Source organism: Aplidium turbinatum, chromosome 11 (genome assembly GCF_918807975.1).
Source record: "Aplidium turbinatum chromosome 11, kaAplTurb1.1, whole genome shotgun sequence".
Lineage (NCBI taxonomy): Eukaryota > Metazoa > Chordata > Ascidiacea > Aplousobranchia > Polyclinidae > Aplidium > Aplidium turbinatum.
Window position 1 is genome coordinate 6644622 of NC_137482.1, and position 27781 is coordinate 6672402.

General features: G+C 36.9%; 1 protein-coding gene across 1 annotated transcript; it reads left to right on the forward strand.

The window, feature by feature from the left end:
* Positions 1-8663: 8663 nt before the first annotated feature.
* Positions 8664-27781, forward strand: LOC145779311 (DNA topoisomerase 3-alpha-like). The gene is made up of 19 exons (XM_082590865.1): positions 8664-8765; positions 10012-10145; positions 14845-14920; positions 15387-15547; positions 16123-16214; positions 19201-19371; positions 19856-20132; positions 20285-20495; positions 21177-21245; positions 21467-21583; positions 21926-22055; positions 22315-22428; positions 23019-23184; positions 23432-23575; positions 23956-24078; positions 24615-24722; positions 25156-25599; positions 25844-26034; positions 26323-27781. The coding sequence occupies exons 1-19, from the start codon at positions 8664-8666 to the stop codon at positions 26475-26477; spliced, it is 2985 nt and encodes a 994-aa protein (XP_082446991.1). The 3' UTR covers positions 26478-27781.

Consider the following 27781-nt stretch of genomic DNA (forward strand, 5'->3'; position numbering starts at 1 on the left):
CAGCATAGGGAAAATTAGTAATAGATGAAAATGATGATTATGTATAATACAGTATATCTGTAGCATAAAAAAATCAATGTTGATAAATTAAATGCAAAAGTATAGATATTTTCAATCTAATTTCCAGAAAATTACCAACTTGTCTAAAGTATTGATATATTTGACTTGAGCCATGACCTTTCTTGAGCTTGATCGGCTCATAAGCTAGAGAAAATTGGAATGAAACCTAAAGGTAAACTTGCCACTATCTTTGATATCTGTGAAGAATCTAAAGATACAACAATTTGGAAGAAACCTTTAATAATTGTGTCCACAAACATCTATTTGTTCAAACTAAATATTTGTCTTACAATATTTAGTTACATAAACTTTTTCAATACTAACTTTTATACTTTAAAGATTTAAATTTGTTTTCATTTTAATCAGTTGGCGATAAAACATTATTTTGGCAAGAAACTGAGTAGAGCTTCACTTTTTCTGTCAGCTTTTGGTGCTATTGTTTACTAACTGAAATAAAAGTTAACCAATTTAAAAATACATACAGTATTTTACTTATTACATAGAGTTACATACTTACATACATACATACAGTTATTTTACTTAAAAAAAGAAAAAAATTGCTGTTAGTTGATTCAACTACTGTGAAAACTGTCTTGGTTAACACTTTCTCGAAAAGAGAGGAATAACAAAACAACAAATGTGAAATACGTTTCAAGAATTGTTTGTTTAAAAATATAAATGTGGGTTTGGATACAAAAACATGTTTGCTTTAACTATATAGTAAAATATTACAAATATAATCAAATTTCGTTACTATGCCACCCATCAAGACTGAGAGAAAGTAACAAACCTTACAATAAACGCTATGAATAAAATGATAAATGGTTACAGGGTCATCACTAACTAACGTTACAACTTCAAACAACTGTATATACCGTATTTAACATCAATATTTAGCATTACAATGTCAAATAAATTGAATTTCTCAATTTTATATTTTTAGGCTTAAATTTTATAGACCATGAAGTAGCCACTGTCTTGTAGGGTCGAAACGTCGGGACGAAACATTTGGCACCCCTATTTGATAAACTTGGCCTTTGCAAAACAGTTTCTCTAGCAAAATGAAACTTCTCGCGTAACAAAACAGACTAGCCTATTTCTTTTTGTAACCTTTGTTTTATCAACTTAGCCTATAGGTCTACCCATTTAAAGACTATAGTTTCACAAAAAATAATCAGGTTCTTCTACTGTCATCATTATGAAAACATAAGGCAATATAGTAAACATCACAAACATAGACTACCAAAAGAAATAAATCTGTCTGGTAGGAAAAGAATTCAAGTTTTTCACCATAAACATAATGCAAAAATGCAATTCGTTGTCTTATGCTGCCATCCTTATGCCAATTATTCATGTTTATTGTGTTTTGTTTATATACGTTAGGGTGGTCCTCAAATGTATGCAAAAATTTCAAACTTAAAAAATTGTAGTGCACACACTTCTAGTTGGTTCCTTTTTATATAAAAACATTTCCCTGAAAGTTTGAAAGATTTTGATAAAGGTTTAGAGGTGCCAGATTACAGGTGAAAATTTAATAAATTGAGCGATTTACGATACCCACCCAAGATAATGTAACATTTGCAATTGTACTTTAAAAAGACATAACACATCATGACAGAGCAAACAATAAACATGAGAAAAATGATATGTAAGAATACTGTACTCTCATCCAACTCTGCAGCAGGAAACACTGATATTACTGGAAAACTAGATGACGTTGGAGCTGGTATACAAGTCCCCCCCCCCCCCCTCCTTGGCAACTCATAAAGGGGAATTGACCAAAACATGTGGATTGAAGTGTGTGAACAGTAAAGCAAAGGTAAAGTAGTTTTACCCTACCTATATATTTGGTCGAGTCCTGTCTTTGTCATGAGTTACCAAGGGGGGGGGGGGACTTGTATACTAGCTCCAAGAAGTTTAACTCGCAACAAGATTAACTAGTGCTTTATAAAAATAAATACATAATACAATTCAGTCTGTGGACTGATACACATACACTTTCTGAAGATTTTTTTTTGCTGCAAGTCGGAAGAACATGCCGGTGCTGTTTCACAACTTCCAGAATGTATTGAATTTGCTCATCATCTTTTGTTAATACATTGTTAAAATTTTGCATCAAAGCAACACATCTTTCGGCAAAGTCATTGATTACATGGAGCCCACCAACAATAGCTTGCGCTTTCTTATAGTTGTCATCAACATTCCATGATGTGATTTCCACCTTCAGAAAGTCACATGGTAAGTTGAGAATCTGGAAAAATCTCATGGTGTTTGATGTGACAAAGTGCGACAGATCTTGTGATGAAATATCATCTGGTACTCGAGAAAGACGCTTTGAAGGAAGGTGTACTGCTTTGATGAGTTAACGCGGATACCATGGCGTTTTTTGAGTAACAGAAACAGCATCATTAAAAAATGCCAAGCCCACAAGTTCTTCACTTATACCACAAGTGCCTCGAAAACGTTTTCATGGCTTTTTGCGATAAACCTGCATCATGTTGCTCATACTCATTTACCGTTTTCAAGAGCACCAGGTCATGTTCTGGTGCACATTTAGCTAAAGGTGCTGTGAACCATGATTTTACATACACCTTCAAAACAAACAGAACAAATCGCTTTAAACCACGTTGCTCCTAACTTGACAAATCAAACTGCATTCGAAATAAGCAGATTTTGAGTGCATATACAGCAGTTGCCATCCATCTGGCACGATGAAGGGCACCAGGATGACAGAATCGAATTCCAGGTGGTGGTGTTCCGTTGAGGATTATGACCGATAATTCTTGGTAGTCTCTTGGATGATTATTGTTATGCAGATGGTGGATACAGAACTGTATAATTTCATCAGAAAAGCTGCTGTCATCTTTTTCCAATGTCACATACCCATCTTTATTCAATGTACTCCATTTTGATTTAAATCGCTTAAAAAGGAGAATGTCTGGTCCAGATGATGGCCCAAGGCATGTCAAGAATGCTTTTTGGAAAATTATTTCCAGAATATGGTGACAAGCCAGATGAAACATGTCCTTGTTCAATTCTTATAAAATTAGGACACAAGCACCAGACTTCTGACCAGTATTGCTGAATCGAACCAGCTTTAGCTGAGTCTAGAATATCTGCTCAACTACAGATAAAGCTTTGGTAGCTGGTGTGACATAATTTTATCTACTGTTAAAACTATCAACATGGCAGCCAAGTAGTGGTGATCAGTGAAATGGAACAACATCATGCTGATAAAAATAGATTAACCCAGTTTAAAAGAGGACATTGCCTACAACTATATCAACAGTTGGATAATACAACTTCAGAGTGTCAAGTATGGTTTTACAGACTGTAGCTTCCCAATTCCCATATATTCGCATAGGGAAAAAATCTGAATTTTCAAAGTAAATCTGGCACCTCTAAACAAAGTTCAATCTCTCTGAAATTTTTACAGGGTCCATTTTTTGTCATTTGGAGATGTTTTGGGTAGTGTCACATTGCAGTTTCTAAAATTCGGTTTTCGGGACCACCCTAATATACGTATGATGATAGCTCAGTTGGTTAGCATCTGAATTCGTAGACAATGAAGCTTCAAGATTAAACAGCGGTGGTTCGACTTTCGGGGTTTGCGCTTGAGCAACACACGTTAAGGATTGCTTTCTATTTAGCAGCACTTAATGCTGGTATAATTTCCTGCCAACAACACTTCAACAACAATTGGAAATTTCAGTGTCAATCTCGGTGACTGGGCCTTTGTCAGTGGGTCAAAGCCTCTACAAGTATGCAAAACTGCCAAGATTAAGCTCTCAAAGAAGCTTTCTCAGTCAAAGGATAAAGATTCAATCAAGCTAAACTTGCTGAATATGAGCTTAGAATCTGCATATTGGGCTCTTTATTTTTTTATTAGATTGGACAAACCTTCCAACCATTTTGTTACTAAGATTTAAGTTGAACGATTCATGACTGCACGGATGAGACACAGAAGGTTAAAGAAGTAGGGATCCTGTCTACAGTTATTGTGCTTCATGAATTTTTTTCATTTCATTTTTTTCTTGTTTTTTTTTCTCTTGTTTATGACTTCCTTGTCAGTATTCTTACCTGCAGGATTCTATTTCTTTTTTTTTTGTACTATTTTTGCTACGTAAGTTATCATGAAAGTGAAAAAGCACTACTGTGCTTGCAACACCATTATTATTATTACAGGCCCATAATTGCCGGGGGGGCTTGGGGGGGCAATGCCCCCCCAAGCTCAAAGTAAAAACTCTGCCAGGCAAGCTACATTTGGTTTTCCAATTCCAAATGAGTAGCCTACGGTAATCCCAGACCCAAGACTTTCTATATTTATTTTTTTTTGATTCTCATATGTCACTTTGTACAATTATCTTGCTTGTAATTTTGTAGTTGTTATGTACTGGTGGGGTAATAGTTATAGGGTTATTCCAGACAGATTGCACGATAATGATTTTTAAATTTGGGTGAGTTTTTTTGGCAAGGCATCTCAGGTAAAAGTAATTACAATGGAGTAAGATGCTGGTTTTGGAAATATTGTCCATGAATATCTCTTAAAAACAAATAAATCAACATTGGTATCAGCTTGGATAGCTGTTAGTGTTTTTGACGTTTACTGCCGAATATTACACCCCAAAGGGGATAAATTGGTTTGGTGGAGACCTGTACCAGACAAAGTCACGAGGGTCGTTCCTGACAAAGTTGTGTGTTAAAAATGTTGCATCCAGTGGCGTAGCCAAGGGGGGGGGGGGGGGGTTGGGGATTACAACCCCCCCCCCCCCTTTGGCACGTGTGATGCTTTCAGTCTAAAAAGAAATTGCCTAATTTTAAGCAAAACTGCATTAAAAGAGCGACTTTTGTCAATACCAAACATTCAAACATCTCAGCCAGGATTTAGCAACAAGAAAACATAGAGACTTAGCTTTATTTCCGAAAAATGCCGAAGAAAACATGATCTTATTCTTTTGCTATGCCACCGGACAGCACAATTTTGCAGGAATATTCATACCCACATTTTTGTTGAAAATGCTCTCAGAATGCACCAAATTCAAAGCAATTTTTCAAAATTTTCTGGGGGAGGCCCCCCAGACCCCCCGCCGCTGGGTCGTCAAAAACTCCCCTTTACAGATTCCTGGCTACGCCACTGATTGCATCTATTCTATTCTGCAATCATTTTGGCTGGAATTACCCATGTTTTGGCTGGAATTATCCCAATCATTCGAAATTATTGCTATCTAGCACCTTGTGACTTTATAACATATGCCGTGCCTTTGCCCGAAAAACCGCAAATTAGACTAATTGCAACTACAAATGTTATGTGCATAGCCTTTTACTTCGCAACAGCTTTTGAGCCCCCCCAAGCTAAAATGTATAATTACGGGCCTGTATTATTACCCTATGAAGTTAATTTCCAGAAAATAACAATCTCTGTCCCTGCTTCCTGCTTGTATTGTTTCCAATGGTTTCGCTCATGGATTTTGTGGTAACCACGAAACAAATAAACAGTTTTTGTGTAAGGATAAGCTTCATTTTCCAATTACAAAATATTTTCAAACAATTTGTCATCGTCAAACGATATTTTATTGTCTCAAAATTAAAATGTATGACAACAATTTTTGTTTAAAATGTATTTGAATATTATGTATTTCAAAAACGTAAATAGCCTTTGATGTCGTTTAAACCTTTGATAATTAAAAAAAAAACTTTCAGATGTTTCAAACATTGATTGATCTAGTCTTGTTTGAAAGGCTCCATATGTTTATTTCCATGAGTAAGTCAAGTCAATTTAATATTTTAAGCAGTTCAGCAACCAATAAGCAAACTAAGACGCTGCAATCGTGTCAAATTTTAAACTGATAATCCTGTTTCTGGAGTAAGTGGATAACAATTTCGTTTGTGGCTTCTTTTTCGAGATTTCTGTTATGTTTTTATATTATGCAGTGTATTTCTATTTGAGGGTCAGAAATAAAAACAAACCCAACTAACTAAAAGAAGTTTTTTTGCATTTATGCTTTGGTATTTTACATTATTTTGCGTATGTTTGATCTCAAACTTCACTCCAGGAGTAAGTTTAGTGAGTAAAGATTCATCATGCAATGTCATGTTTTTGACAATCAGGTATTCAAACAGCTTTGTCAAATGGAGAATTTTGTCAATTAATTGTGAAAAATTTTAAGGTTGTTGAGAAAAAATTGCGGAAGTAGAAATTTGAATGTCTTTGCAGAGAGTTTTTGCAGATATCATCATAACTTCAGAGATGAAAAAATTCAAAACATAGTTCAGTAAAATATCGGCAGCAGTGGCCGAGTGGTTAGCGCGTTGGGCTCGCAGCAGTCGAGAGCCTGCATGTTCGACTCCAGCCACTCGCACTTGCTGTTGTTTCTCTGGGCAAGAAACTTTACGATAATTGCCTCTACCCAGTGATCGATTTCGAGTAATGGGTAGTACCAAATTTAAGTCATAGGTAGAGTAGACAACCGGAAACAGACATTGCTGCTGTCGGCTGCAGCGTGGGTCAGGTGTACGTCAGAAGGCGTACACCGATGCATATTGTATAGCGCTCAAGTCCACTTTCACGCAATGCAGGATAAAGATAAACAAACAAACAAAGGAAAGAAAAATGCGTGGGAGACTGAAAACGTTTTAAAGCGGTATCAAAGCGATAGCTCAGCTCAGCCGCGATGTGTACGACTCGATAGCTCAGTTGGTTAGCGCGTGAGTTTTTGAACAAAAAAGCTTCAACATCAAGCGGCACTGGTTCGACTCTTGGGGTATGCGCTTGAGCAACGCATTCTAAGCACTTATCTCCATTCAGCGACACCCAATGGATGGAATAGTTCCCAGGCAACAACAATTCAACAATTGGAAACTTCACTCTGTTTATGTCGGTAACCGCCCTGCGTTAAAACCCTCCACAAGTATGCTAAACTACTAGGAATAACCTATTATCAAAGCTTTATCAGTCCGAGAATGAAGATTCAAAACCAAGCCAAAAAAGTTTATTTGTTTCAGATTGCTGCTTTAAAGAACATTTGGCAACACAATTTTGAAGGTCATCTGGCAACACCAAATTGGCGGCAACAGCTTTGACCATAGATATCTTATATATGTAAGATATCTATGCTTTGACTGCGTACTGTGCAGCAGTGCAGTGTGCAATCCTGCAATGTGCATTGTGCAAATGTGATTGGGACTTGGGAAATCCATTCATTCATTTTACCGAGTTTTATTTTTCGTCATTAACGCGTCCGGAACGAAAAATATATTAAAAGAGTCGATGTAGACCAACCAGCACGTTAAATTGTAGGTAAGATTCAGCATTTCACTCAAAAACTTCGAGATTTCAGCAAAGTAATAGAAACTGATAATTGGGAGCTGGTATACAAGTCCCCCCCCCCCCCCCCCCCCGGTAACTCATGACAAAGAGGAATTGACGAAAACATGTGGATTGTTCAATCTAAGTGTGTGAACAGTAAAGCAAAGGTAAAGTAGTTTCACCCTATATGTTTGGTCGAGTCCTGTCTTTGTCAAGAATGCAACCTAATTGGTACCATGAACAATTCGTACCGTTAGTTCGTAGCTTGAAAAGATCGAGAGAAAAAACTAAAAAAGCCGAAGTCGGTGATCGCAGTTTCCGCAAACATTTTAAAATTTTTGCAAACAAACAAAAACTCTTAGGATCATTAATTGAAATTTTAAAATGTTTGCGGAAAACGGAAACTGCGATCAGCGACTTCAGCTTGGTTTTATTTTCTTCTTTCGATCTTTTCAGTTTGTTTGTTTGCGGAAACACCCTAACCCTTTTAAAATGTTAGGCTAGTGGAAACTTTGATCAACCCTAACCCTTTTAAAATGTTTGCGGAAACTGCGATCAGCGACTTTATTAAAAAACTCTTAGGATCATTACCAGAAATTTTGAACTGTTTACGGAAAAACGGAAACTGCGATCAGCGATGTTCTATTTTTTTCACTCAATCTTTTCAGTTTGTTTGCGGATACCGATACTCTGATACCCTAACCCTAACTACCGATTACTAACCGATACTCCGAGACCCTAACCTTGCGGAAACTGCGATCAGCGACTTCGGCTTTTTTATATTTTCTTTCGATCTTTTCAAGGTACAAACTGACGGTACGAGTTGTTCATGGTACAAATTAGGTTGCACTCTCTTTGTCATGAGTTACCAAGGGGGAGGGGGACTTGTATACCAGCTCCGAACAAAGTGACTATCTCATACTGGTTTTCATGGTTTCAATCAAAAAACTTTGTTACGTACAGGTAGCAAATGTTGTTAAGGTGAGGCATACTCTCTTACTAAGACTTCAAAATTTCCCAAATCACAAGTTTTTGTCTTCAACAACACCATAGTTTAGGCACAGTTGATAGCATATTAATTTTGTTAATGTTATAAATGGATATTTGATTGCATTGTTTGATGTTTGTTGAATTAAAGACCAAGTGGTTATTGCTTGTAAACAGGTCTTGAAACTTTAGCAAATGGCATAACTTTCAATTCATTGATGATTTGTTTGCTTTTTGATGATTTGTTTCTGTCATCTTACAAATGTTACAAGTCTTCCAATCAAATTTTTTGAACCGTTTAGTGCGAGGCATGGCAAGAAATAATTCGTTATACAAAGTACTCAATGTAGCAGAAAAAAATGATGCTGCCAAGAGAATATCTGATTTGTTATCTGGACATCAGTTTCATTGGGTACGGTATGTTAGTTACTCTAGCATTAGCCTCTTCCCATTTGATTGGCTTGTTTGTTTTGATCTTTGGCCATGTAGTCAATAGTCATATGCATGCAGTTTGTTTTTGTTTGTCGTATCCAGGCTTACGTCTGGTGGTTGAAGATTTAGATTAAGCGGACAGGAAGGCAAGGAAGCCAATCTTCATGTCCACCTTCAGGCATGCCTTTAAGTGTCCTGCCAAAAACACAACCGCATGTTCTTGACCAGTGTTGAACGCGCTCCTTATAGATTGCCATTATGTGTCTCTCACCACTCGGTTATGCAGCCGACATACATACTACGACTTGCATGCAGCAGAAGTGAAAAATTGCATTCATTAACCATGTTCATAAGACCTTTGGTGTAGTCCCACAGGGCCAGACTCGTTGCTAAAAGACAAGCATTGTATGTTTCATTTCAGTTAACCGAGCTGGTGTACAAGTCTCCGCCCTTGTCATATTATATGCCATAACGTGAATATATGTCAAAGATTAGAATCGACCACTAACATATAAGGTGAAGTGTGTGAACATCATTTAATCAAGCGAACTCTGTTTATGCCTTTACTACTTTTCCTTTGCTTCACTATTTTGTAACACTAATCTTCAGGGTTAAATGAGGGTTTTGGTTGGGATTAGAAAAAGGTAAAGTAGTCAACATAACAGCTACTTCAACCTATTTTTTGGTCGATTTCTAATCTATGATGTCAGTGTATTTTGACTAGGGCAGAGACTTGTACACCAGCTCCATGTCAATGTATCAGTGAAGACATTTTTCATTGTTCCAAATAAACCCAAATAGCCTACATGTTTGATGTACATTCTAAGTATTACACATAATAGACTTTACACGGTTTTGTATTCTCGAGTCTTGACTATTGTTTATTTAGTCATTTTGGTGTCACAGATATCTTGGGACTATTGTACCATTGCTGTAAATGTATAGAAATATGCAGTATAACATGTTATGCTGTTGGTGAGTGGTAATACTTCATTATAATCAATGGGAAATTTAAAGCTTTCCCATATTTTAAATGTAGATTTTACTTATATGATCATTTCATATATTGTAACATGTATCGTGTGTTAAATTTTATTTACTTTCTGCCTTGTTGACTTACACTTTGATAATTTTTTGATAATTTGTCTGTTTTTTCATATAATTAACACATTGCAGTTTTTCAGTCAAAGACTTGTATAACATATATATTCATTTATTTTGTGCAGCGAGAAGGATTTTCAAAGTTCAATAAAATTTATGAATTCCAACACTACATGCTTGGTCAAACTTGTGAAATGACGATGACATCATTGTCTGGTCATCTTTTAAACTATGAATTTGTTGGAAGTTACAGAAAATGGTAAAGAGTTTTTTATTTTTTATATTGCAAATTTTGTGTGTTTAACTTTAGCTCACACTAGCTGACACTCACACTGCATACAGTATAATACTGAAAGTCACACCCATCGCAATCTATGTACAGTTATACAGGCCTTGACAACATGCAAACTGGTGGCCTGACTGAAAGCTGATGTAATTTCCGATTTTGAATTCTAAAGTAAATTTACTTTGTATCTCTTAGAAATGATAGTTTTGAGAATCCAAATTGCCAAAGTGTGATCAGTGAATCTAATTACTGCAAAGCTCCTAATTTTATGTTAAAAAAACGACAATATCCCTATTACCACTGTTGCCAGATCCTTTTCGGATTTCCAGCATATTTGCTAAAGTTCAGTTCATTATTTGTATGGTAACAATAGCATAAAAGTAACTCAAAATCACACAAAATATACACAAGCACCAGCCTATATTTTTAATTAATACTCTAACTATCAACTTATATTAATTAGCGATTTTGGCTACTGACAGATTGGCCTACAGTCAAATTTGAAGCTGCATGTTGTCATGGTCTGTGTATAAAGGTTGCCATGGTCACATCCTTAACTCTGATATATAAAAGTGTGACAAACATTTTATATACAATTTTTATTAAGACAAAATGAAAAACCTAATTTGGATAAAATTGGTTAAGTGCATAAACTAATATATTGCATTAGTTTCGCATAAGATGTCAATCTTGAACCATGAAATGCTTGGATAATTACAAATATCAGTTAAACAGTTTGTTACAGAAAAGTTAAGTAAATTGACAGTGCGACGATCTTGTTTCTTCTGTTCCTCTCAAAGAAACTCTGTCATCACTCTGCATTTTTGTTTTACTGTATTATATTTTCTGTTTTTTTGGCATTTATCTAATTTTTGAGTAAATGAGTTTTTATTTTCTACATATTTCTAGAGTTTTTTTGTAAATTATGTTGTTGGCTATACAAATACAATATAATATATATTATATGTACCATATACAATTTGCAGTTTTACTGTATCTAAGCTACAAATCGTGTGCGCAAACGGTCTTGTTCTCTTTGCTTTCTTTGGTCAAGGTTTATAACTCCATGCAAATTATAAGAAACAATTGTGCACGTCTTTGTTTTATTTCTCCATTTTTCTCAACTCTGGTGATAAGCAAAAGAAACGACCGTTCTGTAACTAAACCAAACTAAAACTGTGTGAATTTTTCTCCACGTAGTCAAAAAATGAATCGTGTGACTTACAAAAATGTGAGAACATCTGAAGGCAAACGCGAGAATAATTTAGTTTCTCGCGCGAGCTTGCAGTGATCGAAGCCAAACGTCACAATATTATATCAGTTGCATGTTGATTTTTCTAGTGAACACTGAACAGTCGGTACCAAAATGTGCAGCTTACTGTTAGACGTACATGTTTATTGTTCGCATAAAGTTTGTCTTCGAAACACAACTTTGCAAAAGTTGACAAACTTATGTTGTAAAAAGTTTTAAATAATATATTTAAATTTTGTGAGAACCAATGGAGGTATATATACTAAGGCGATGTGAAATTTGAATGGACAAAATCGAATTATCACACAGGGTGACTACTGTTGTATAGAGTATTTTTGTAAAGTTTTATGCGATAAAATCCAGTATCCGTAAACATGTAAGCGTTCTAAGGTTAGTATTTTCTAATTCTTGCAAGGTGATTCCACAAAAAATGCTATCACAACGCATCAATCCACGTGATCCAGATAGCGCGCTCTGAATGGCTAGTTAGGGAAAACGCGTTGTGTGCCGCACACACGCGCGCGCGAGCGATTGCTGACTGTTGCTGAGAGATTTATAGCTTGAGATGCTGAATTGCTGATTATTATTGAAGATAAGGCTGCAAAATTCAGATAAGAAGTTGTGTTCAGCCGAAATGTTTGCTATGATTTTATGCTTGGTTGTTAAATAATCATTCAGGCTTCGGTTCAAAGTTAGTTTAGGCTAGGTTTTCCAAACTGTGTAAAGTAGGCCTAAGAGGCAGTGTCTGTAATTATCAGGTATTCTGGAATAGGAACTGCTTATTCAGGTGAAGCTGCTGTTTGTGGTTCTGTATTTTTTATATGTAGCTTTGAGAATGACACTAATAAAGTTCATAGTATTACGGAAGGCTCAGACAACTAAGTTTTCAGCACTTAAATTCTTAGTTCTGTGTACTGTAAGTGGGCTATGTTTATTTTTCAAAAAATACATTAATCTCTTCACATATTATCTTTAGTTCATAAAGCTGACCTTGTTGTGGGTAGCATTGTTAACTGTTAAATCATGACTAAAAGTTCTAAAAAGAGAGTAAAAAGCATGGAAAGCTCTTCTGTCATTGGACCCTCCAAGGAGCTTCCCACTGCTAATTTACCAACACTACGATATGTTCTTGCATTCTGTACTTTGTTAAAGGTGATACTCAAGTACTTTATTACTGCAGCTTTTTCTCTGACAGGTTTTAATTAAGCTTGGTAGTGACATAAAACATAGACCAACTCGTATATCTTCGTATGGATGAAGGGTAGTTGTTAAAAATACTAACATATAGCTTGCATGAATGAACACTACACGTAGGCTACAATAACCAACCAGCAGACACTTTTCAAAACCTTAATGTGTTGAAATAATTAATTGCACGTTTGCAAAGACAGAGCACTCATAAGGAGTTAATTTTTCAGGAAGCTGGAAAAAAATCTAACTATTCTCTTTTCAAATGAAGATCGCAAACAATTGAGGTTTCTCCTCTCCCAACGTTATCGTGGAGTAGAAGCACCGTTATACCAAATTGGGCCTCTAGACAAAAGGACAACGAAAACGCTTCAAAAGAGAGTTAACAAAAGGTAAGTTCTTACATACGGTATCTTTTCAAACTTTTTTGTCTAGTAATTTTCTATGAAATGTAAGGCTTTTATTAGTATAATATATTCTTTGATAACAGGGTCAATGGGTCATGCATAGATATGTCCCATGTTGTGTACTGGGGTTGGTCAGTTGTTGTCATTGACATGGCTCTTCTAACAACATTTGTTGAATGGAGCCATATGAGAAGGAGAATGGGTTACTGCCAATTCTACAACCCCACTTCACCATTGCAGATGTAGTGCAACCAACTCTAGATAGTAGGTGGTTTAAGGATTTTTCGCTTTCCTAAAGCATTTCCTCGTGGGAAAGTGCTTCAGATGTTCTGATTTCTATGTCTGTAAAGGCAGGCAGCTTGTGCTTTCACTAAAGCTAGTCGTGCTATGGCGAGAAGATTTTTCTTGACTATCACTGATTTTTACTGCCATTTGTCCGAAAGAGTATTATTTGTTTTGTTTGGCATATATTGTTTTTCGTTGTGATAGTCAGAAATAAAAACAAACTGAACTGATTTACATGGATTATTTTGTGTTCTTTACATTTATCATTCACACAAAAAACTTGTTTTTCAAGAGCCTCAAACAACAGCGAGGAGATGATTTCGCTGCAGCAAAGAAGTCACAAGTGATAGAGGAAGAGAACTGAAAAAAAAACAGCAGTTTTCTGCAGCAATTGATGAAGAAATTGACTCTCCTTTCGAACCAGCTGCACCTGGTACATCTGAATGTGACAATGCCCCGGTATCCAGTGATGATCCTGCTCTGCGATCTTTTTCTGTGAACATGTTAGAAAATATTCGCCAAGGCAGTAACTCTTGTGATGTTTCTGTCCGCACTTTTACCCAACCTAAATTAAATCTGGATGCCAACTCACTGTTCTCTTTGATTGGGACCATGCCTACTGAGTCTATCCTTACTTCACACTTGACCATAAATGAACTAAAGGGTTTGATAAACACAAAGTTTGAATGCCCTCATTTTCCTGCCCATACTCAGGCTGTGCAGCGTATCATTTGGGAAGTCACTAACGACTGTGGAAGTGTTGCTGGCCATCAACGACGGTATGGTTTCATTCGGGCGAGAATTGCTTCGCGTAGGGTCTTGCCGAAAGCAGACACGAAATCTGACTTTCTTTCATTGGCTGCAGTACAATGTTTTGATATTCACCATTGTTTCTTGTTCATTGTCTTTATTCTTCATTCGTTTGTGCACGTTTTACAAGCACATATAAAGTTGGTTGGTTGATGTGTAAGCTACCATTGGAGAGTTGCAGTTACTATATCTGTCAAAAAACAAATGTAAATCGGCGAAAACAATCGAATATTAATGCAGTGCGTTGTGTGATTATGTAATACATATTACTACAACAAAACCAAAGTGTCATCTTATGCACAGTGCATTCTTACTCTTGCCATAGAAGTGAAAAAGGCTTTAATATCATCAGTTTTTGCTGACCAAGCAAAAATAGGGTTGCCAGGTGATTGTTTAATATCTTACCGTACACCGTCAACCTTTACCTAAAAGGGCAACTAGCAGTCGCATCATATGTAATTGTTGTTGTGGTTGTTAAAGTTGGAAATTTTTACAATTTAAAAAAGATAAACAAAGTTTTTTCTTCAAAAAATTTGTACCTGGCAACTCTGTGCTTGCAACAAATGCCAAAGACAAAATCGACTACATGTTTAAGGTTACTGAATATTTTTGCGTGAAATTTTACAGAAATACTCTACATAGCAATAGTCACCCTGTGTGATAATTCGATTTTTGATTTTTAAAATTTTTTTGATTTTCACATCGCCTTAATATATACAACATTTTTCAGGACATCATGTCATCCAGGTTCTTTATTTGACGCTGAAGTAGAAAAACAAGTTACAGAGAATATGATAAATATCAAGGTACTTAGTTAACTTACAGTATGGATAGCTGTTTTAATTGATTGTCAATCTGTAGTAGCATGTTGCATTTTGTTGATTGGTGGTCTTTTAGTTGGTTGATGTAGTCTTTTCTCTGGCCACCCAAGTCCCTAAAAATGATTGCATCTGGCCACAAGTGTGTACAATTTTGACTGTTGAAATGTGTGATGTCATTACTCATTACACTGCAATATTTACTACCAGAAAAAAGTATTTTTGTTCAATGTACCTTTTTTATACTTGAAAAGGGTTTAAGATAATTTGTGATTTGATTTTTACTGTACCGTACTGTTTTGTTTAATTGTGTACCATACTATTTAGGATGTAGTAGCATTGCAATAACTTACCGTATTGCTTTTATATTTGTAAAACTAAAAGTAATTCAATTTTGATAAAAATTTAATTTGCAATTTGACATTTATGTTTTTTTGCATGTTTTGGATCTCAGAGAACTCTTGAAAAAGAAATTCAGAAATGCCAAGCTTTGATAGTTTGGACTGATTGTGACAGAGAAGGTGAAAATATTGGTTTTGAAATTATTGACATTTGTCAAAATGTGAAACCCAATGTATCAATTTATCGTGCAAAGTTTTCAGAAATCACTGATAGGTAGGTTCTTCTTTGTTATATTTTATACTTACAGATTTTATAAATTTCTCATCCTGCAATCTTCCATATCGTAAAAACATTTTCTAGAGAAGAAATAATAAAATCTTTGCCTCATTTCTATCACTTTAGTCATCAAAGTATTAAATTTGATTAAAATGATCAACAACATTGAATTAATTCAGGTCTAAGTTTAAAATGAACAACACCCGAGACTAGAAATGTCAAAATAAAGCAATCATTGATCACGTTGTGTGTTGTTGAGCAACACACTTTAAGAGCAGTTCTTCATTCAGTAGCGCTTTGTAACTAAATGAAACAACAGATGGGTGTGGACTGTGGATACTCCAACATGAAGCCGAAACTTTACACTAGTTGCTTCAATGATCAGATCTGTACTAGTAGTTCAAAGCTTTTTCACAACTATGGTAATTATATACCAGTTTAAGTTTTCAAAAAGACTTACTCAGTTTGAGAATAAATATTCCAATGACCAGCAAAGTTACTAAATTGCTTATATGTTATTTAGCAATAATTATGCCATGATTACAATCCATCATATCACCACTGGCTTTCAGATCAGTGAGACAAGCTTGTCAAAATCTAGCGCAACCTGATAAAAGAGTGAGTGACGCTGTGGATGCGAGACAGGAGCTTGATCTCAGAATAGGTTGTTAAATGTTAAGTCGTTTGTTAGTTGTTACTACTATATCTTTCAATTATATTGGTTGGTAATCATGTAATCCTGGTTCAGCTACTGGCTTAAACTGGTTATTGAAAACACAGCTCACCTCTACCCGGGTCTGCTACTATTCGGCGAGTCCGATTCGGCTAATCCGATTCGGCGAGTTCCCTATTCGGCGAGAGCCTTTTTCGGCGAGTGCCCTATTCGGCGAGTTTTTGAAATTTTATTTTTGAAAGGGAATTATCGGGTACCGTAGCCTAACCTAACTGTTTTCACATCGTTTTTACATCGTTAAACGTTAAAATCGTGCAGAAAGGAATAAAATGTTTGAACTATTAAATTAAAATTCGTCATGTCTGTTCAGTTGAGTTGTTTTTATTTCTGACCATCGTCCATCATATGAAAAACAATACACGTCAACATAGCAAAGGTAGAAGCGACAAAACGCGAACGTTATAACGTGCTTGAATTCGTCATGTCAGTTCAGTTGTTTTTATTTTTGATCATGATATCCAAAACAATTCACGTCAACATAGCAAAGGTCGAGAAAAAGGTAGAAGCGACAAAACGCGAACGTTAAAACGTGCTTGTGACCGAAGTAAGTTATTGAGTTGAAAGAAATTTGGCACGGTCGCAACACCTTCAGAAAAATTTAAAAAATAAAGGGAAAATAAAAAAAAATATTACAAAAAAAAATCATGTTTAATGTCTATAAGTTAGTACTTTTGAATAGTTAAAATGATTAGTTTGGATCAACAAATGTGTGGCCTACAGCTTGGATTGAAAGGAAATTATCGGGTACCGTAGCCTAGTTATCCCGACCAGCAGAAATTGCCGTTTTTACATCGTTTTAACGTCGCTAAACGTTGAAATCGTGTAGAAAAGAGAACTTTGCTGACTAGGATACGTTGAAACTGGGAAACATTCACAGAAGCCCTTCGATTTGTTCCAAGAACCCATTCAGCCTAACAGTTCATTTGTACATTGATTCAACGTCAGAATACATCATCTTAAAAATGCATAATCTTAAAAATGCAACGTATCGAAGGGCTTCTGTGAATGTTTCTCAGTTTCAACGCAGGCCTTAAAACTTGTGTTTTTTTCCGGCAGCCATCGTGGCCTACCGAGAGCTCCTAGGCGGCCAAATCTGCGTGCTTGGAGGCCAAAATACAATAACTATAGCATAAGTAAATATCATTAAACTTGCAACAATGTTAAAATGATCACTTAGCGTTGTTGAAGTCTGGGCGACGTCCTGCAATAGAATCGTTGTACCACGCATTAAATGCTTTATCGGGATTGTAATCCGGTATTGCGGGACCATCTAACGACCCTAAATTGTTTTAACTGCTCGCAGCTCAGTAAATTGTTTCAACTGCATACCGCCTTTCATAAAACCTGACCATTTATTCCGTTATGATGTCACCATTGAGGGTGTGAAGTCACTAACCCACAGCGTTCTCAACTATGAAGACACGTGTTTTACCGACGGATGTCAACTAACCTAGTTCTCCTTTTTAACAACGATTCAATGTCCGACAACATTGAATCGATATAAAAACGACAATATTGCCAGCCGGTGTAAATTAGCACTTCGGATTAACACTTCGTTAAAATAAACATCGTGAATTGCAAACAAGACTTACAGCGCTGGTGATCGCAGCTGGATATATTCAATACAGCACTAGTGACTATGATGCGCTGACCTAATTCTGCGTCACTCTTTGATACTACATATTTTCGACATTTAATCCACAATCATTCTATTGCGAAATTAAATAATTGACTAGAAGAAACCGGCGGCCAAACTTGGCCGACGGAGGAGGGAGCACAGGCGGTCATTCAAGCACTACTACTTAGCGGCGATGGCCGCCGGCTGCTTTAAGGCTTGCAACGTATCCTAGTCATCAAAGTTCTTATTTCTACACGATTTCAACGTTTAGCGACGTTAAAACGATAGGCCACACATTTGGTTAGCCTTCTCATTCTGTTACTACAATGTAAAAATGAACTGTTAGGCTAACTGGGTTCTTGGAACAAATTTTTGCTGGCAGGGATAACTAGGCTACGGTACCCGATAATTTCCTTTCATTCCAAGCTGTAGGCCACACATTTGTTGATCCAAACTAATCATTTTAACTATTCAAAAGTACTAACTTATAGATATAAACATGATTTTTTTTGTAACATTTTCTTTTTTTTATTTTCCCTTTACATCTTAAATTTTTCTGAAGGTGTTGCAACCGTGCCAAATTTCTTTCAACTCAATAACTTACTTCGGTCACAAGCACGTTTTAACGTTCGCGTTTTGTCGCTTCTACCTTAAAAACAACTGAACGGACATGACGAATTCAAGCACGTTTTAACGTTCGCGTTTTGTCGCTTCTACCTTTGCTATGTTGACGTGTATTGTTTTTGATATGATGGTCAGAAATAAAAACAAATGAACAGACATGACGAATTTTAATTTAATAGTTCAAACATTTTATTTTTATTCCTTTCTGCACGTTCAGCGACGTTAAAACGATGTGAAAACAGTTAGGCTACGGTACCCGATAATTCCCTTTCAAAAATAAAATTTCAAAAACTCGCCGAATAGGGCACTCGCCGAAAAAGGCTCTCGCCGAATCGGATTAGCCGAATCGGACTCGCCGAAACGGGCCATTCCGTCTACCCTGTAATAAACTGGGTGGGCATAGTTGATAGAGGAAAGATGGCCGAAAGAAAGGAACTGACCACCCTACTTTAGTTTGTGCTGAAAGCTTACTTTTATACAAAGCTTTTCTTATTTCTTAATGCTTGGGTTCAAGTATTGGGGTAATCTTTACCTTTTGCCTGTTTATATTGGAATTAAGAAAAATTTTGGTTAGCCGAGTCAGTATGTGCAGTTTTTTTATCAATTACAAAAAAAATCTGCTGCTAATTAGTGCAAGTACATTTTTGTCAAGTCGGACCTTATTAATTTTATCAGGAGCTGCTTTTACACGCTTTCAAACTCTTCGATTGCAAAAAGTTTTCCCTCAAGTTCTGTCCGACAAACTTATCAGCTATGGAAGCTGCCAATTTCCGACGCTTGGATTTGTTGTAGAAAGATACAAAGCTCGGGAGCAATTTCAATCGGAACCATTTTGGAAGATTGAAGGTATGAAAACAAGGTTGTAACCTATTTAATCTTGCCAACTTTGAATTACATGTAGTGCCGTAAAGTAGTTCTTTGATTATCGTGGTAAAAACCATCTTTTGTATCGACGGAGGGTGATGGACGACGTTGACAAAGACATCGGTTCTACTTCCCTCAAGAACACGCAGCTATTTTTTGGCAAGCCACTTCCATACTTGCCAAAATCTATAGCAGCTGACTTGATGACTGCATGATAGCCTTTCATTGCTTCCACTTGTCTACTATGTTGTATCTGAGTTTCGCAATATGATACTGCATGTCATCATAATTGGCGCCAAATAACATGATCGTTATTATCATTGTAATTATTGTATTTTTCTTGAATGCTTTCGGAATTATCATTTTTATGTTGAATTACTTTAATTTGACCGACATTCTGCATTTGAACGAAATAATCTGTTATCAAACTGTGAAAATCATCCATTTAAATGCGATTTTCTAACAGTTTCTCACGCCACAAGAGAAGAAGGAGATGACCCTATGAGAACTTCTTTTTCCTGGAAACGTAATCGACTTTTTGATGAGCTCGCTTGCCAAGTCTTGTACGCAAACTGTGTTGAACCGCCAGCTATCGCAACAGTCACCGATGTCCACAGTCGTCCACGCAGTCGCTGGCGTCCTGTGGCATTGGATACGGTAGAGCTAGAAAAACTGTCGTCTAGAAAATTGCGAATAAATGCCAAAGAAGTCATGAAAGTTGCGGAGAAGCTATACACACAAGGGTGAGTCAAAGATACAATTCTATGTATTTTTATACAGCCATCAGTGCTGCCTTCAAATCTTTTTGAAGTTTACGCTTTTTTAAAATTGATATCGAGTGAAGTTCGGCGCTGAGCAAATGTTTTTTTATATCTTAACTTACTTTTTGTTACAGATACATCAGTTATCCTCGCACGGAGACTAACATCTTCCCCAAAGACATCGATGTCAGAAAGTTGGTGCAAGAGCAAGTTCAACATCCTTCCTGGGGAGGATTCGCACAGAGATTGTTAGACTTGGAAGGTGGACCTACTCCTAGAAACGGACGCAAAACCGACAAAGCCCATCCACCTATTCACCCAACAAAACTCAACGCTAACCTGTCGGTCTGTCAATCAAATTACGTTAAAGAAATTTGAGCCGAAATGACCGCAAATTAGTAACTACCGTGTAGTAACACATCTCTGCTTGTTTACTACAATAATGTTACTTTTACAGCTATTTGTGTGTAAGAATAGTTCTTGTATAATATATATAATTATTACACATTTATTCAAATAGAATTCTAATTGAATAAGGACCTTCTGATGATCCCACTTTTAGGGTGAAACAGGCTGTAGAGGTTTTAGAGAGTAATGATAACTATATTTGATGTAATTCGCTCTGCTTGGCTTTTTGCTTAGCATTGAGCTCTTTTTGTAGCATTACTAGTATTATGGTTTAATATATTTATTATATTCACAAGTTTTTTAAATGTGGCTGTAATGTCATGGTTTATTTGTTGCTGCTCTACAAAAGGTAGCTTCATTTTATTAGCTGAGCTACAGTTGTTTTTGCTTTGTATCATATTTGCGATGGGACTAGTGATCACTCTATAACCTCAACTTCGAACCCTCTTTGGTTAACGCGAGAAAATCATAGCGATAGCATTTTTAGAGTTTTTCGGTGTAACCTGCCCAAGTAACAAGCCTAGTCTACTAAAAGAAAATGCACAACCGGCCACAACACAAACCTGGTTTGTTTGTTAAACTAAATGATTCCAACAAAAAACCTATGCTTTTCACCAGGGAGTTGAAGCAAGTGTTTATGAGTTGATTGTCCGCCACTTCCTTGCATGTTGCCACAGGGATGCTCAGGTAGGTTTTTATTAAATGTACGTAAAAACTATGGGAAGTTTGCCTAATCAATATATATTTTTAAAAACAAGATCAAGGTGAAATTGAATGTTTTAAAAACTATAACTTGCTAAAATGTTTATGTCACCAGTGTCAATATATTTGCATTTCTTGTTTTTCAGCTTTTTTCATGTACAATTGTACTTTGATGAATGGTTTTTGAAGACACATTTTATCTTTAGGGTCACGAAACTACAGTTGAGATAGAACTTGGCGCTGAAAAGTTTTCCGCCCAAGGTCTAATGATCATCGCAAAGAATTACTTGGAAGTTTACATTTATGACAAGTGGAACGCTAAAGTAAGTTATTGCTTTTGTGATGACTTTTTGCCGCGACCAGACTTATGCTTTCTAGTTGAATATTTCAATCAAGCCAACATGAACACAATGAGATTTTTCGTGTTGACCTTCAAGAGCGTCTTGTCAAAGTACAGCCGCGTGTACTTGACTGGTGTCGAACTGACATCCTGTTGAACCTCTACCACATGCTGTTTAGTGTTTACCATAAGTCTTACCTCGTTCTATGCTGCTTCTGTGCTCCGCCTCGACAATCATCGTATTTGGCATGCAGAGTACGCATTTTCTTGCGAGATTCAAACGCAACTACAATTTTGGCATGAATACGTTCACGAATTACTTCAGGTCATACCCGTGTATGAAGTCGGTGATGAATTCGAACCGTCCAGCATAGAGATGGTATCTGGCAGCACTACGGCTCCTCCCTTGCTTACAGAGGCCGACCTTATTGCTCTCATGGATAAGCATGGTATAGGTGAGCAACAATGATAACTGCACCTAAGTTTCATTGTAGAAAGATATTTGTCTTGCTTTGTTCTTGTGAAAACAATAATTTTAGCGCTAAGCATACTTTAAGTGTTTGAATAACATGATTATTTGTGACGGCTATATGTCTTTTCAACCATATTGTTTTCAGTTTTCTTAGCAGTACAACTTAATTTTCTTGCTAGCGTGTTTTACAATCGAAATTTCGATGCTGTGATCAATTCAAACTTCATTGTTTGCTACGATAGGAACCGATGCAACTCATGCCGAACATATTGAGACGATCAAGCAGAGAATGTACGTGGGGCTGACCAGCGACCAAAGATTTCTTCCCGGTGAACTTGGTATGGGGCTTGTGGAAGGTAGGTGTCCCACAGCTAAATGCTTTATAGAATTACCGTAGCTTCAAAATGTAAATCTAAGCTTCAAAATAAAGTTAATTCAGTTTAGAAGTAAGGTTGTCACGCTTTTGGAATAGACCTAATTGGAAATTGCGCACAAGAAGTTGACAAAGCCGGGTCCTGCACCACTGCTTTGTATTTAAAATTACTGTAAAGGAAAACTTTTCAGTGAAAACGGTATGTTGTTGCGTGAAAACTAATTGGCTAGTATAGATTTTCCCACAGCTATCATTAATTTATTATGCTCAACAATTGAGCTAAAGTAATAGGATCGTTCTTTATATTAATCAACGTACACCAGTGACTTGTACTGCAGCAAAAACGCCAAACTGCCACACATTCCCTCAATCGAACAACTAAACTTTCGCAGTGGTTTGGCCTCATTTCCATTGTCTATTTAACCTCACTGAAGTCAGAAACCAGCTGTTAATTTTGAAATTGAACGAAGCCAAACAAACCATTTGTGTCCACGTTTCAGCATATTATCAAGTGCAGACCCTCTCGGCCACGCAGCCGACTGCATAGCAAGTAAAGCGCCCTTTTTTCCACAGGTTACAATTTAATGGGATACGAAATGTCCAGACCTGAGCTGCGAGCCGAACTGGAGGCAGATCTGCGCAATATCTGCGACGGTCGGGCTACAAAGGATCAGGTCCTGCAGCGACACATTTCCAAATACCGCTCTGTCTTCATGGAAGCTGTTGCTAAGGCGGAAAAGTTAGTAGCCAAAGTTCACAAATCGTAGCTTTTTGTGAACTTTGATCACATAGCAGGAGTCTAGAAAAGGGTAAAAACTACAAAGCGTGAACTTTGAAGCGTACTCATGAAAATTAAGTTATACCAAGCGCAAAAAACGTTATCCAAACGCAAAAGGGTTTGACATTGACATGATCTCAACATCTTGAAAAATTTTAGAATGCTACTTTTTGAAAGTAGAAGTTTACTAACTGGCATACATGCTCAGACTCGACCAAGCTCTGGCGACTTATTTTGGAAGTTCAACACAAATCGAATCAAATGTTCTCAACCCCAGCCAAGTTTCCACTCCCATTAGACCTTGTCCAAGCTGTGGAAAAGACATGGTTTTGAAGCGTAAAAAAGATGGCGGGTATGTTGTGAAACTTCCTAACCGATTGGTGGTGCCTGGTTGTGTTTATTTTCGTCCTGTACAAAGTTTCTACATCTGCACTTTATATATAAAATAAATAACTGCAGACAGGACTTCACTGTTTCGACCTTAAAGTCTCATCAGTGCAGTAAACGTACCCTAGATTTGAACGCCTAATTACTATATAAGTAATGCAGCGTTGTGATTTTTTTCAGTTTTCTGACTTCATATGGGACTTTACAACATATATTTCACTTCAAAAGTGCGACCAATTACTGTACGATCATCTTTAAGAGTTTTAGACCAAACACACTGAGCGCTCTATTTATTGAATAAATGTGCAGTGGTGAGATATGTCGAAACCTGGATTTTTCTTTAAGCTTCATGATATCTTGCATGGGATACCCAAACTGCACGATGGCCGCTTTTCTCCCTAAATCCGTACTCTCCGTATCCGTTCACGACTCCGTTTGTCCTACTTGTCAGCCCCGCCCAGTCCACAGGTCAGTGGTGACTTTGGAAATTCACTGGATCTGTCTAAAACGCAAATTTAATATCCGTAGCTTTTACATGCATTTATATGAATTTAATGGTTTGTTGCTCTACTAGAACATTTGTGGATTTCTTTACAGGAACTGTAAAGTTGCGTGTATGCAGCAAATAGTACATTGACTGCAAATTTCTTTTTGCTCTCTATGTTTATAGTTTAATGTAACTTAAGCTGTGCTTCGTCATAGACTAGACGGGTAGTCATGACTTGATCTTGCTCCAGGGAAGCCAGTGATGTCCGTTCTACAAACCATCAAAATAAATGCAAGAGGTAGTTTAGCGGAAGATTGCACCACGCTATAAACTTCAGTTGTGTTTTTTTTAATACTTTTTGGAATAGCGTATTGTGGATGAAATGTACCAATGGAAGCAATTGCTGCTTGGTAGTGGGTAGTTATTTGACTTCGGGGTATTGAGGCGATAAAACGTTAAGAACCACACTGTAACCTATAGATAAATCTATGCTTATCTTAAACTCAAACTTTTTTAGAGTTCGTTTAAAGCTGAACCGTTCCAGTGTACCACAATACTTTGATTGCGACCAAACTGCTTGCATTGGAGGTTGTGATGAAGACATTAATAACATTTTGGGAATCAAGTGAGATTTTTTTATGAATTGAAAAACCTGTTCAGAGATATGTCTCTAAAAAAAAACTTTCAAGACTTGCTTTCAGAAATCCACTTTTTAGTCGTATCTCAGATCATGAATGGAATGATCTTGCTCAGTTACGCTTCTTTGCTGAGCTTTTGTAGCAAATTGGGTAATTCAATTAATTTTTTCAGCAAAGAAACGTGTCTTAAGTAACTTAGTGGAGTATGGTAAGATTTTGTGCTTTTCAGATTTACCAGTTGTCAGTTAAACATTCGTATAAAACTTAGGTTTCCAGACAGCAAAGCAACCATTTTTTACAAAGATTACATTAATTTTACAACGTCTGCAGACATAAAATCAATGTAAAAAAAACAATTGATTTATTGTCTGGTTTAAGTCTGGTCATTAGCTGTGTAACTACTGTGCTTTTTCATTTCAGATTTAAATCCAATAGGCCACCAACTTCAAGCAATGTCCCCCAGCATCGCCGTCCGCTCGCCCCCGCCAATAGGGGCAACCCTTCGGGTGCTCCTGGGTTTTTGGGTGGGGCTAATCGAAGTCGTCATGGGGGACCACGCGGTGGTGGGTCGAAAGCTCCTTCATCGGGAAAAAGAAAGATGTCTTCGTCTTCAAGTACGAGGATGCCATCGAAAAACACGAGAAGTGACTTTGCAAGCGAAGGGGACAGCACTCCGAATTGCAATTGTGGACTCATGGCCGCAAAACTAACTGTTCGTAAGGAAGGCCCCAACACGGGGCGCGATTTCTACAAATGCCCCAACTCTAGTGGAAACTGTAACTTTTTTGTATGGGCAGATGCCCCACCTAGTAGGAGACCTCACACAGCATCGACTTCGCACATGGATAACTCGAGTAATAATCGGTATATACAAACAAATAGCTAGTTAGTAGTTACTTGTGTTGATAAATAAGCTGACAGTACTCATTAACTAAAGCTTTTTTTTGGATTTTCAATTCGCGGATTAGCCTACCTTTAACATGTACCTCACTTGAGTCTTCTATACTAATTATCGCAGTGCTTCTTTGCGATAAACAAAATGTGAGCGTAAAACGAGATGATTTCCTCAACATTAAATTGACATTTGTGATGTTGCATTTATGTGCAGGCCAGTCCCTACTCGCCCTCGTGCTCACTCGGCGCCATCTAGCGGTAGCATAAACTGCAGATGCAACATTGCTGCCGTGGAACGAACTGTGCAGAAAGAAGGAGCAAACAAAGGACGATCGTTTCACACATGCTCAAAACCTCGTGGAGAACAGTGTGGATTCTTCGAATGGAAGGATTCCAACCCCGCCGGTCAGAAATTCTGCTTAATGCTTTTTTGTTTATTGCTAATAATAAAGTCGAAAGTTTTATTTTTATTTCTTATCTTTTTGTTGTTGCACAAGTCTTGCAGAAAGGCCATATAAGGCTGTTGAGTGTTAATACATCACATGAGATTGTTGTCAAAACCGGCATTGGGCTATATACAGTACATTGTTGAAAACCACCATATTTTGCATGATATGTTGAAAAAGATAAGAAAGACGAGTTGAAAGTGCATATGATATTTGAATTATAATGTTAAAATTTGATTGCATTTAGGTTCTCGAAGTTATTCAACCTCATCAGCCAATCAAAATCACCACCAATCGTCCAACCAAACAGAAACATTTGCTCGGCCCAGAGTTAGAAAGCCACCAACATGTGGTTTATGCAAGCAGGTTGGGCACACAAGGCGTGGATGTCCCAACAAATAGTTTTTATATATTACTTTTGGTATTTCGTAGCAAAGCTGTGAAGTCGCAGCGCAAACTCTTAAGTTCTCGTTCTCCAACTTCTGCCTTCTATTGATTTCACACTTGACAGTTTTTTTTCTTAATATGGAATTATCTGGACGTAGGTTATCTCAGTATACACGACAGCCCAGACAGCAAAATCCGTCATTTTTACATTGATCAATGTAAAAATGACGGATTTTACTGTCTGGTAGTAGACGTAACAAACAACAAAGTATTTGGGTGTGAATACTAACGCTCAGGGCCGTTGAGAAGATAATTTGGATGTGAACACTAATGCTCAGGGCCGTTGAGAAGATAATTTGGATGTGAACACTAATGCTCAGGGCCGTTGAGAAATAATTTGGGCCGCTACCAGCGACGTCCTCGGGCTCCGAATCAAGACACCTCTAAGAAAAACGGACCATATCCAAAGAATAAGCTTTGGATTCCTCAAGACCCCGTGCCCCTAAGATCACCCCGTATCGAAAAGTACCCCCTGTCAGTGCCACGGCTAATGCTTATATGTATTTATGTCGAATACAATACAACTTCATACATTTACAATGTGTGTGAGTACAGTATTTTTTCAACTACAAATGCTTGGTTTTTATTTACAATCATACGCGATGTCAATCATAAACCATTTGGCAACACTTCATCTCGTTTTTCCTCACTTGTGGGAGAGGTCAATTTTTTCATGCAGCAATTGTTTTTTTATTCTTTTTTCATTTCATTCTCCCTATCGCATCTTCCTCTTTCAGTCTGATCTTGTCTGCCTCCTCAACCTATTGTTTCTGTTCTTCTATGACGTCCCGGTTTAGCCTTCTCATTTATTTTATTGCAATGGGAAAACCAAAGTAACAACTATGGTAACACGCTGTTGATCAATAAGAAATAATTTTGATGCAAACAATGCACACCTTTCTTGTAAAATATTTACTAGGCCTTTCCAAGCATTTGAATTCCTGTAGTGTTTGAAAAAAGCATCATTAACGCAGCCCGCTAAAGTTGCCATACCAACTTCTGAAAGCTTTGTTGTGGAAACATCACTTCTTGCTCAATGTGTGTCGATCTGTATTTTTACACTACTTAACGTGAGTTATTCGAGTAGGCCCAACCCGATGCAACTCAGCTTAGGCTACATGGCAACTAGGACATCGATAAATGTTACTTACCGTACCATAAAGTGTATTTTTGTTTTATAGGCTATTTTGATGTTTTTATTAAGGAAGTTCACTGCTTTCCAAATTTTTACTTTTCAAATTGCAATAAAATATTTTCAA